Source organism: Sminthopsis crassicaudata, chromosome 1 (assembly GCF_048593235.1).
Source record: "Sminthopsis crassicaudata isolate SCR6 chromosome 1, ASM4859323v1, whole genome shotgun sequence".
In the NCBI taxonomy this organism is placed as follows: Eukaryota; Metazoa; Chordata; class Mammalia; order Dasyuromorphia; family Dasyuridae; genus Sminthopsis; species Sminthopsis crassicaudata.
The window spans coordinates 33,449,670-33,462,204 of NC_133617.1; the positions used below are offsets into that span (position 1 = coordinate 33,449,670).

Sequence of the window (12,535 nt, forward strand, 5' to 3'; positions counted from 1 at the left end):
ACATACCTGAGTTGTTCCTGTCCTCCCTTGATAGCAGCAAAGCTCTCTGGCTGTTGGGCTTCCCTCTGACTGGATGCAGGATGAACCCACACTTTGTTCTTGCTCTCATTTCTTTAATAGCATCTTTCACTCTGATTCTTCTGGAGAATTCTCCTTTGATTACATGTTGTGTGATACTCTTACCCATCTCTCCAACATCCTTTTTGCAGGAGACTCATTTTCATGTCTTTGGGGTAGTCGTATGGCTTATCTTGCTGCCATGTAGCAACACCATGCGAATGATAAAATTGAAAAGATGGGTTTTTTCTTTCATGGGAAATGGGATCATTTGAGGAGCTCATAGAGACAGCCAGCTTATTCTGTTTCACTGTGAGCACTGTCAGCTCTGGCCTTCTCTCTGTACTGACTGTCCCATATCTCTTAAGGGGGTAAATAGGAGGGAACAAACAATGTTAAACACCTACTATGTGCCAGGCATTGTGCCAGTGCTATATAGATACTTGAGCCTCATAACAGCCCTGGGAAGTAGATACTGTTCCTATCCCTATTTTACAAATGAGGAAACTGAGACAGACTGCTTAAGTGACTTGCCCAAGGTCCCACAGTGAGGAAGTATCTGAAATGGATTTTAAACTCAGGTCTTCCTGACTCCAGATCCAGAGCTTTGTACTTTGTACTTCTAGAACAGGGTTTCTTCATCTAGGAACTGTAAAGTCTTTTTCTACTTTTATACTCATATTTTATTTAATATACTTGATTTCCTTCGCAAGTCTTTGTATTTTATGTTATGATTAAAAGCATCATTCTGAGGAGTGCATAAGACTCACTAGATTGTTAGAGGGGTCCATGACACCAAAAAGTGAATACCCCCTATTCTGACTGAGTGTTCATACATGTTGAGATTTTGACAGTTGATTCTTTTCAGCCACATTTCTTTTGTGGATGAGAGGCCAGCTCCGTTTCAGGAAACAGAACAGCGTCCTGGACTCAATGCGAGTGGCACAAAATCATCCAAAATAACAGTATCTGGAAGAGAGTGCTATCACCCCATCCCGTAAGCCAGATCTTCTCTGTCACAGTGCTACAGAACTTTGATAAGCACACCTCTATTATCAGAGGGTCAGAAAACAGGATTCTGTCTTCTAAGGAATCCTAAATGACCCTACTGCATGGATGAGAGCCATCTTCTAATAGCTTGCAAGACACTGTTCTATTGACTCAGATTCTCAGGGAGTTTTTCTTGGTTTTTGTTTTTTTTTTTTTGTTTTGTTTTGTTTTGTTTTGTTTTTTTTGGTATCAATAAACATTAAGCAAGTGGATTCTTTTTTTTTTTTTATTTTATAATTATAACATTTTTTTTGACAGTACATATGCATGGGTAATTTTTTACAACATTATCCCTTGCACTTACTTCTATTCAGATTTTTTCCCTTCCTCCCCCAACCCCCTCCCCCAGATGGCAAGCAGTCTTATATATGTTAAATATATTACAGTATATTCTAGATACAATATATGTGTGTAGAACCGAATTTTTTGTTGCACAGGAAGAATTGGATTCAGAAGGTAAAAATAACAGTTTACATTCATTTCCCAGTGTTCCTTTTCTGGATGTAGCTGGTTCTGTCCATCATTAATCAATTGGAATTGGATTAGCTCTTCTCTATGTTGAAGATATCCACTTCCATCAGCATACATCCTCGTACAGTATCATTGTAGAAGTGTATAATGATCTTCTGGTTCTGCTAGTTTCACTCAGCATCAGTTGATGTAAGTCTCTCCAAGCCTCTCTGTATTTCTCCTGTTGGTCATTTCTTATAGAACAATAATATTTCCATAACCTTCATATACCATAGTTTACCCAACCATTCTCCAATTGATGGACATCCATTCATCTTCCAGCTTCTAGCCACTATGAAAAGGGCTGCCACAAACATTTTGGCACATACAGGTCCCTTTCCCTTCTTTAGTAGTTCCTTGGGGTATAAGCCCAGTAGTAGTATGGCTGGGTCAAAGGATATGCACATTTTGATAACTTTTTGGGCATAATTCCAGATTGCTCTCCAGAATGGTTGGATTCTTTCACAACTCCACCAACAATGCATCAGTGTCCCAGTTTTCCCACAGCCCCTCCAACATTCATTGTTATTTGTTCCTGTCATCTTAGCCAATCTGACAGGTGTGTAATGATACCTCAGAGTTGTCTTAATTTGCATTTCTCTGATCAATAGTGATTTGGAACACTCTTTCATATGAGTGGAAATAGTTTTAATTTCATCATCTGAAAATTGTCTGTTCATATCCTTTGACCATTTATCAATTGGAGAATGGCTTGATTTCTTATAAATTAAAGTCAATTCTCTGTATATTTTGGAGATGAGGCCTTTATCAGAACCTTTAACTGTAAAAATTTTTTCCCAATTTGTTACTTCCCTTCTAATCTTGTTTGCATTAGTTTTGTTTGTGCAGAAACTTTTTAATTTGGTGTAATCAAAATGTTCTATTTTGTGATCAATAATGGTCTCTAGTTCTCCCTTGGACACAAACTCCTTCCTCCTCCACAAGTCTGAGAGGTAAACCATCCCATGTTCCTCCAATTTATTTATGATTTCATTCTTTATGCCTAAATCTTGGACCCATTTTGATCTAATCTTAGTATGTGGTGTTAAATGTGGGTCCATGCCTAGTTTCTGCCATACTAATTTCCAGTTTTCCCAGCAGTTTTTGTCAAATAATGAATTCTTATCCCAAAATTTGGGATCTTTGGGTTTGTCAAACACTAGATTGCTATTTTTATTCACTATCTTGCCCTGTGAACCTAACCTATGCCACTGATCAACTAGTCTATTTCTTAGCCAATACCAAATGGTTTTGGTGACTGTTGCTTTATAATATAGCTTTAAATCAGGTACACTTAGACCACCTTCCTCTGACTTTTTTTTCATTAGTTCCCTTGCAATTCTCGACCTTTTATTCTTCCATATGAATTTTGTTGTTATTTTTTCTAGGTCATTAAAATAGTTTCTTGGGAGTCTGATTGGTATAGCACTAAATAAATAGATTAGTTTGGGGAGTATTGTCATCTTTATTATATTCGCTCGGCCTATCCAAGAACACTGAATGTCTTTCCAATTATTTAAATCTGACTTTATTTTTGTGGCAAGTGTTTTGTAATTTTGCTCATATAATTCCTGACTCTCCTTTGGTAGATATATTCCCAAATATTTGATACTATCGACTGTTATTTTGAATGGAATTTCTCTTTGTATCTCTTGCTGTTGGATTGTGTTGGTAATGTATAAAAATCCTGAGGATTTATGTGGATTTATTTTGTATCCTGCGACTTTGCTAAAATTCTGAATTATTTCTAATAGCTTTTTAGCAGAGTTTTTGGGGTTCTCTAAGTATACCATCATGTCATCGCAAGTGGATTCTTACATTCTCTACAGCTGTCAGTTAACTGTGAATTGTAAACCTGTCTTTACTATCCCTTGTTCTCTATGAAGGACCTTATCTCATTCTGCTTTAAGCCTTTCCTGATCTCCTGAGTGCTGATGCCCTCCTTCCCTAAGTACTTGGGGGGGGGGGGGTGACTTCCTGTTTATGCTGTCTATGTTTTTGTATGTACTTATTGAATTAGGAGGTAATCATGTTGAGTAGAGATTGGTCCTTCTTTGTACTTACCTCCTCAGCACTCTAAGAAATCCTCCCTTGTTGATGGTTGATTGATCGAACGTGCTTTTGATTTCTCTGTGGAAGATTCTTGCAAGTTTTTTTTTTTTTTTTTTTTTTGGAGAGTTAGGCCAATCACTGTTGCTGATTTTGTTCATTTTGTTTTCATAAGGTCAGACCTGTGTCCTAGGGGCCCTCCCCATGGGCTGCCTTCTGCTCAGATCTCTTCTCACATGGTCTGAGTGTGGTGTTTCCACTGATTTTAATGAAGAAAATAGCTCCTTATGGGATTTCGTGCAAATCTTTTCCATTTTTGTTTGTAGTCCTCCACTGTCATCTGCTGGTTTCATTTCTAGCAAGCATGTTAAGATTGGTATTGGATTCCACCAGCACCGTGTCCACATTTGGGGAAGGTTCTCATAGTCAGTGCCAGTAGTCAGCCAAAAATTTATGGATTGTTTATGGATTCTTATCGATTCTTAGCTTCTGGTGCCTCCTTTTCTGACACTTTCCCTTAGTCAGTGCATAAGCAGAAGGGACAGGCCTGAAGGCCGTGTTTTATTTTTTAGGTTTCATAGGTTGACATTACCCAGAGTCATTTATCATCAGGAGAATAGTATAGCAAGGCTCTCTGTCCTCAGAAAACAGACCTGACTATCCTTCAGGGGGGGTTATTTATTAGAAAGGGATTCATCTGTCAAAACAAAATACATGAATAAATAATGTAAAGTCTAATGTCACAATGTTTTAAGTATAATAATGTTGACAAATCACCAACTCTAGTCAAACCATTATGCTGCTCAAATAAATGTTGGATTGTTATGCCTATATTTTGGATTGGTTTTCTTCTAAAATGATATAATAATGCTGCATTTCTTTTGGGAATCACTTTATGGCCTGGTTTCAGGAAGAGGGAACCCAGTATTGGATGGAAACCAGCTCCCTGTGATGGGACTTTATTTGCAGAATATCAGAATGTATCATCACTGTGTGTTTCAGGAAATTCAAGTCTTAATGCTTTGAGGCTATGGTGAAAAAGAATCCTTAGTCCTTAATGATCTCCTGGGCTATTAGCAAAGACAAAATCGACTTTGCTTGTGAGATGTGTAGTCCTAGCAGAAAAAATATGGAATGTTACTGTTTAGGGCTCTATTTGTGAAGTTAGCAGTCTGGTTTTCAGGAATGAGAAAACTTGGATTGAGAATTGAATTTCTGGAAGTGAGGAGATTTTTTTTTAAATGATTGCCCTAAAGTTTTTTAATCTTACTAGTTTTTTTTTTTACTTAATAATTTTTATTATATATATATTTTTATAATATTATCCCTTGTATTCATTTTTCCAAATTATCCCCCCCTCCCTCTATTCCCTCCCCCCGATGACAGGCAATCCCATACATTTTACATGTGTTACAATATAGTCTAGGTACAATACATGTGTGTGAATATCATTTTCTTGTTGCACAATAAACATTAGATTCCGAAGATACATGCAACCTGGGCAGACAGATATTAGTGCTAATAATTTACATTCACTTCCCAGTGTTTCTTCTCTGGGTGTAGCTACCTCTGTCCATCATTGATCAACTGGAAGTGAGTTGGATCTTCTTTATGTTGAAGATTTCCACTTCCATCAGAATACATCCTCATACAGTATTGTTGTTGAAGTGTACAGTGATCTTCTGGTTCTGCTCATTTCACTCAGCATCAGTTGATTTAAGTCTCTCCAGGCCTCTCTGTATTCCTCCTGCTGGTCATTTCTTACAGAGCAATAATATTCCATAACCTTCATATACCATAATTTACCCAACCATTCTCAACTGATGGACATCCATTCATCTTCCAGTTTCTAGCTACAACAAAAAGAGCTGCCACAAACATTTTGGCACATATATGTTTCTTTCCGCTCTTTAGTATTTCTTTGGGATATAATCCCAGTAGTAGCGCTGCTGGGTCAAAGGGTATGCACAGTTTGATAACTTTTTGGGCATAATTCCAGATTGCTCTCCAGAATGGCTGGATTCTTTTGCAACTCCACCAGGATTGTATTAGTGTCCCAATTTCCCCACATCCCCTCCAACATTTGTCATTATTTGTTCCTGTCATCTTAGCCAATCTGACAGGTGTGTAGTGGTATCTCAGAGTGGTCTTAATTTGCATTTCTCTGATCAGTAGTGATTTGGAACACTCTTTCATGTGAGTGGATATAGTTTCAATTTCTTCTTCTGAGAATTGTCTGTTCATATCCTTTGACCATTTATCAATTGGAGAATGGTTTGGTTTCTTATAAATTAGGGTCAGTTCTCTATATATTTTGGAAATGAGACCTTTGTCAGAACCTTTGTTTTTAAAAATATTTTCCCAATTTGTTACTTCCCTTCTAATCTTGTTTGCATTAGTATTATTTGTACAGAAACTTTTTAGTTTGATGTAATCAAAATCTTCTATTTTGTGATCAATAATGATCTCTAGTTCTCCTCTGGTCATAAATTCCTTCCTCTTCCACAAGTCTGAGAGGTAGATTATCCTCTGTTCCTCTAATCTATTTATTATCTCCCTCTTTATCTTACTAGTTTTTATGAAATATTATTGTTCTGTAAGAAATGACCAACAGAATGAATACAGAGAGGTTTGGAAAGACATCAACTGATGCTGAGTGAAATGAGCAGAACTAGGAGATCATTATACACTTCAATAATGATACTGTATGAGGATGTATTCTGATAGAAGTGGATATCTTCAACATAGAGAAGAGCTAATCCAAATCCAATTGATCAATGATGGACAGAATCAGCTACACCCAGAAAAGGAACACTGGGAAATGAGTGTAAACTGTTAGCATTTTTTGTTTTTCTCCCCAGATTATTTTTACCTTCCAAATCCAATTCTTCCTTTGCAACAACAACAACAAAATTCAGATCTGCACATATATATTGAACCTAGGATATACTATAAGATATTTAATATGTATGGGACTGCCTGCCATCTAGGGGAGGGGGTGGAAGGAAGAAGGTGGAAAATTCAGAACAGAAGGGAGTACAAGGGATAATGTTGTAAAAAATTACCTATGCATATGTACTGTCAAAAAATGTATTGTAAAAATTAATTTTAAAAAATCTTACTTGTTTTTAAACAGCCGAGAGAGAAAAGAGAAAAGAACAATTACTTGATATCGCAAAATCAAAGCAAGAACGAACAGATACTGAACTCCATAATTTGAGACAGGTATGGATCTAATTATGATTTGGGCTATAGTTTTGTTAAAGTCGTTACTAGTTGTATGTGTCTCTGTATTCTCTGATATTTTTGTGGATCTGTGATATCAGGGTTGAAGGTATTCCCTCTATCCTGACAGACACAATCTCTTCATACAACACATATATATCCATAGACACTCCTCCAACTCCTAAGTCTGCTCCTCTCCAGGCTTTAGGTGCTTCCTTTTTCCATAGAGCAACTACTTCTGGGCCCAGAATTGTGCTAATCAGCAACCTCCATCTGCTAGGATTGGTCATCACAGCAGCACCCCCATGTTAGTAACAGTCCATGGTGATTGATGTTGGGGCCTGCAGTATTGCCTTCCTCTCTGGTTTTGAACCTACTCTCCATGCACATGCTGCAAAATGGGCTCTCGGGATCCATATTTCATGCCCTTTTTTTTTTACTCTCCTTAAACAGTCAGTCCTAAGAGTCTACCTATGCCTGTTCTGCTATCTTCCCCTTCATCTGCCCCTTTAACATTGTATCATTTGTGCTCACTCTTTCAAAAATACTTCTCAGACTGGTTCCTAAGTGACATCTGTCAAATTGGACATTTTTTTAGCACCCCACACAATTCATTAATGACTGCAAATAGCTGTGTGAATGTCCCATCTTCCCTGCACAACTCCCTGTCTTCTCTCAGGATCCCAACCTTAACAGGAACCTTCTCGTCCCATCGGATTCTTGTCCACAAGGATCCACCTGACAGTGATGCCCGTGCTCCCAGAATACCTTTGCGTGCTGTCCAGTACTCTCACTACAGGCCTGGCCCACCTTCTGTCCTGGTCCTGCATGCCCAAATGTGCAAAGCCCTCAGTGGGACCAGAAACAGCCAGCATGCTTTCTCCCACCATCACTTTGTGTATGGGTGTGCATGTGCATAAATAGATATTTTTGGAAACAAAGCCTGGGAGATTAGTTTAAAAAAAAAAAACAACACAAGCTTGGCTCCAGTCTTCCTCTTACTGTAAACTGTCTTGAGTCAGACTTTTTGCCTATGCTTGGAGAATGTGCGTTACTTTTAGCCCTGGAAATTGTGCCATGTCTGTGAGATTTAGAGACTGTCTCACATTGAGAAATCTTAGTACTTTATTCCGTTCCACATGTCAAGTGTCAAATTGGAGTGATGTCATTGCATTCTTTAGATTTAAAAATGGGCTGATCTCTCCCTGTGTGCAGGTGTATGTCAAGCAGCAAAGTGACCTGCAGTTTCTTCATTTTACTGCAGAAAATAGTAGGGATGACTCAAGGATGGATGAGTCACGGATCCATGAAACCAGGTACAGGGCAAGTCCAATGGGGGGGAGGGCAGGGCTTCCAGTTTTGGATCGAGAGGGCTCTTCTCATACTCTTCCTCTCCTTTGAGCTTTCCGAAAGAGCTTTCTCTTTCCCACAAGGAGTTTAGTTAGCATTTGAGAAAAGATCACCATCTCTTGTACAGGGCTCAACAGCTCTTGAGCCTTTCCCATTCATTCTCTCTTGAAGTCTTCACAGCAGCCCTAGGAGGCAGGCTTCTTCCTGCCAGCTCAATGATTCCCTTTTTTACTGAAGAGGGAAGTATTACTTCAGTGTTTTGCCCAGTGGCTCTAATGAGGAGTGGAACAGGATGGAGAATCCGGGGCACTTGTTAAGTCATTATCTACAACTGACACGATCTCATTCCTATCTCACCTACGCTGTGGATCCCTTCATAGTCCATGGCTCTGTGGTTTGTGAAGGCCCATTGGGAGCAAAGACCTACAGAGCATCTTACTGACTAGATATACTCAGTCAGATGATTCTGAACATGTGGCTTTTTAAAATAGTAGGGATTTTTTTGTTGTTCGGTGATGTAAGCCTTCATTAGCATTTTATTTAATTTCAAGAACTGTGCTTTTCCCTTATGGTTAGAATTCTGCTTTGATTCTGAAAGCTGAATTTGACAACCCTGATATTGATAGCTCATTAAAGAATCACGTGTTCCTGTGAAAGAAGATAGAGCCATAACTGACAGCCCAGTTTTTAAGAGGTAGAAGAAATACTTGGGGGCATATATGAAGGACATGTCTCATTTAAGAGACATAAACATTTGCTACCCCATAGGGCACAGTTAAGTTTTCTGAGCCTGAGTTTCTTCATCCATAAAGGGAGGATAATATTTGTTCCATAAAACATGTTTAAAGTGCCTACTGTGTGCCAGGTGCTGTGTTATGGCACCTCCCAGGATTGTTGTCAGGCTGCAATGAGATAATGAATAGAAAGGGTTTGTAAGCTTTAACAAATTTTACATGTTGGCCATCACTGTTGTTGATCACAATAATAATATAAATAAAATGTATTTAAATTCTACTTCCCTAAGCAGCAGTTTTGTAAGAAGCCTCTGGAGTCATGGGGTGGAAGGAACTGTTCCCAACCCTACTCTGTCCCTCTCAAGGCCCATTTTGACGGTTGCTAGCCAGAGAGAGGGCAGATGCTCCCAGCTCCCAGCACAGCCCTCAGCAGGGCAGGAGTGTGGCTGCTCTATAGTCCCTACTTTCACACACCTGGAAGTGGAAGGGGAGAGAAGCCCTGCTGTGGTGGCTCAGACTCCTGAGGGCTTTCTCTTGGGTGAGCTCATGGGCAGCATTAGGCTGGCAGTGAGATTTACTGCAAAGTGGAGAATCACAATCTAGGCCTGTGAGGCCTGAAGTTTCCCCTCCCTAACTGGGGTGAAACTCAGCAAGATACTTGTCCTGTCTGAATCTCCGTTTATTCCTCTGTAAAATATAGGCAGTAATGTTTATCCCACCTCCCTGAAAGGGCTGGAGGTGGGAACCAGTAAGATGGTGCATGAGGAGCAGCTCATTGTGTTCAGGTGCTCTATCTGGTAGGGAGTTGGGCCACCCCGCCACTGAACTCAGTTGGGCCACATGCTCTGGACATGGCCCTGAGCCCTATCTCTGTTTGATGGCCTTGCTGTAGTTGTAGAAAAGGCTCAGTAAGCCTCAAAGGGCTATCATGCCTTCAGCTGCTGCTACGGGGCCTATCTGTGCAACCTTCCACATCAGCCACATGAGGCTGTAGGATATCTTTATTTCAAATACATATTTTGGGGGGAAATATAGTCCTCACTTTTACTATTTACTTTTGCAATGTGAGCCTAAAATCCAGTGGGTATTGATAGCATGGGCTGTAACTGACATTTAGGTTTCTCACCTTATTTTTATTCCCCTAAAGTTGTCACCAATAATGATTTTGCCCCTCTACTTCCTCCTTCTTCCCTCCTTCCTTCCTTCCTTTCCTCTTCCATCCATTCCAGCACAGTTCATTACATGTAATTTAAATTGTTGGTTAACTTGAATTCTCTGCTGTGAGAGTAACAGAATTAGCAAGACAATAACAGATTAATATGGGATCATTTGGCCCGGTTAAGTGACTGTTGTGTGCCAAGCCTTGTGCTGGCTACATTTACCACTAAGCAAAACAAATATGTTAAATGTGGTCCTTGCTGACAAAGAACTCATGTCACTGGAAAGATCAGTCACACTACGTGAAACAGTGGTACATGATTGCATACTGAAAATAATCAAATGAAAGACTAGGTTTCATAATAGAGGTAATCATAGAACAACAAGGAAGGTAATGATGTTGCACAAGTAAACACAATGGAAGGTAGGCCCAAGGAAGTCCAGCCTTGACTAGAGGCAGGAGGACTTCATGGAGCCTCTGGGGGCTGGAGCTGGACTAGGAAGTCCTTCTCAGCATGGGACTGATATATGAATTTTAGACAAACATTACCATAGAGATTTATCTGTATTGATGAGGTCTATATGAAATGTGTAAAGTAATGCTGTTAGATATGTCTATATACATATATATATATATATAAACTTAGTTCTTTGTAATGTCATTATAGCAGAGAATTGAGTTACTCAGATCTTGAAAATAACAACCCCAAAATCATCATTAAGAGAGAGGGAAATCAGAAGATATATTCTAAGGATCAAGAAAGTGAGAGCTCCCAGGTTCAACAATATAGGACAGAAAAGGGTTGTTATGATGGATTCAGAGAAGAGAAGAGAATTAGTCCTGCTTTTGGGGAAGAGATTAATCCTGGGACTTCAGCCATGATACCAAAAGATACACTAGAAAGACAAAGGCCTCTGCTCTTGAAAGAGAAAGTACACTTTAATACAGTGACCCAAGCTGAGGCCAAAAGGAGAGGTCCATTGGGCAGATGCGGTATGAAGGTAGCCAAGAGCAGCGACAGTGAGACCCTGCCCCCGCCCCGGGAACACCACCACCACCATCACCACTTTGGAGGACCCGATTATAATAAGCATTGTGATCTAAATATCTATGTGAGCCCAGGCTTGTCTAGAGCAAAGCAGATGGAAAAACTGGAAATGGAATGTCACGACCAGATGGAGGTGACGGAAAGTTTCTCCCAACTAAATGAAGGCTCTTTGACTGACTCAGACATTTGTGAATCTAAATGCTGCCATCCAAGTAACTTCATCATTGAAGCCCCAGGGCGGAGCTCTGTTTCTGATGTGGAGTGGATGAAGATTTTCAAGCCTTCTAAGGTAGAGAGAATTGTTCGACCCAAAACTGTGTGCACGTGCGCCAGGAATGTCTGTGGAATCAAGTATCACACCTTCAAAAGGTGAGTTATGTGTCCCATTGGAAAATAGCCAAAATAAACACCCCTGCAATATTGAGAAATCCTTTTTAAGGCCTTCCCTTGTCATTTGTGCTTATATTATTCATGCCAATAGTATTCAGAACAACAAAAAGAGACCTTTGATATGGTCTTCATTCATTCATTAAGTCCCTTCTATGTGACTATTATTTGCTGCAGAGATAATGCAATTTCTGTTTTTAAATTAGCCAGTCAATTGTAAACATTTATTAAGCATTTGCTATGTTCTAAGAACTGTGCTAAGTACTAGAGATGCAAAGAAGTGCAAAAATATTGTGGTCCCTGTCCTCAAGATGTTTACATTCTAATGGAGCAGACAGCATATAGATGACTATATAGATATGACATCTAAGCAGTGTGAATGAAAGGAAGATACACATCTAGCCCCCTCATTTTACAGATGAAGAAACTGAGACATAGAGTGGTGAACTGATCTGCCCAGGGTGACACAGAGTCTGAAGTAGGATTTGAAACCAGATTTTCCTCACTTCCAGGTCTGACCTTCAATCTACTACAACATGACTACCTCTAGGAGGTTGCTGGGGAAGGGGGCTGGAGGAGGGAAAAGGAGTAAAAGGGTCATTGGAAATTATTAGATCTTTTTTTAAACTTTTCTTTAATAGATTATTATTTTTCTAATTACATATACGTTTGGTTTTCAACATTCAATTCTGTAAGATTTTGAGTTTCAAAAAATTTCAAAAAGGATCTCTCCCTTCCCCAGACAGCAAGCAATCTGATATAAGTTATACATGTTCATTCATTTTTGACATATTTTCACGTGAGTCAGAAAAAAAGGCAAAAATAAAATGCTTCAATCCACATTCACTCTCCATAATTGTCTCTCTGGATGTGAATGGAATTTTCCATTTAAAGTTTATTGGAATTTCCCTTGGATCATTGAATTGCTGAGAAAGAGCTAAGTCTGTCATAGTTGATCATCACACA

The 12,535-nt window shown here is 39.3% G+C and overlaps 1 protein-coding gene across 3 annotated transcripts in view; it reads left to right on the top strand.

Annotated features, from left to right (window-relative positions):
- The window catches only part of CCDC62 (coiled-coil domain containing 62), an 85,293-nt gene that overhangs the window by 55,495 nt on the left and 17,263 nt on the right, over window positions 1–12,535 (top strand). For all 3 annotated transcript variants that reach the window (XM_074298588.1, XM_074298597.1, XM_074298605.1), the window contains exons 7-9: window positions 6,803–6,891; window positions 8,107–8,207; window positions 10,802–11,551. In XM_074298588.1, the coding sequence (XP_074154689.1) occupies window positions 6,803–6,891; window positions 8,107–8,207; window positions 10,802–11,551 (940 nt within the window). The remainder of the gene's footprint in view (window positions 1–6,802; window positions 6,892–8,106; window positions 8,208–10,801; window positions 11,552–12,535) is intronic.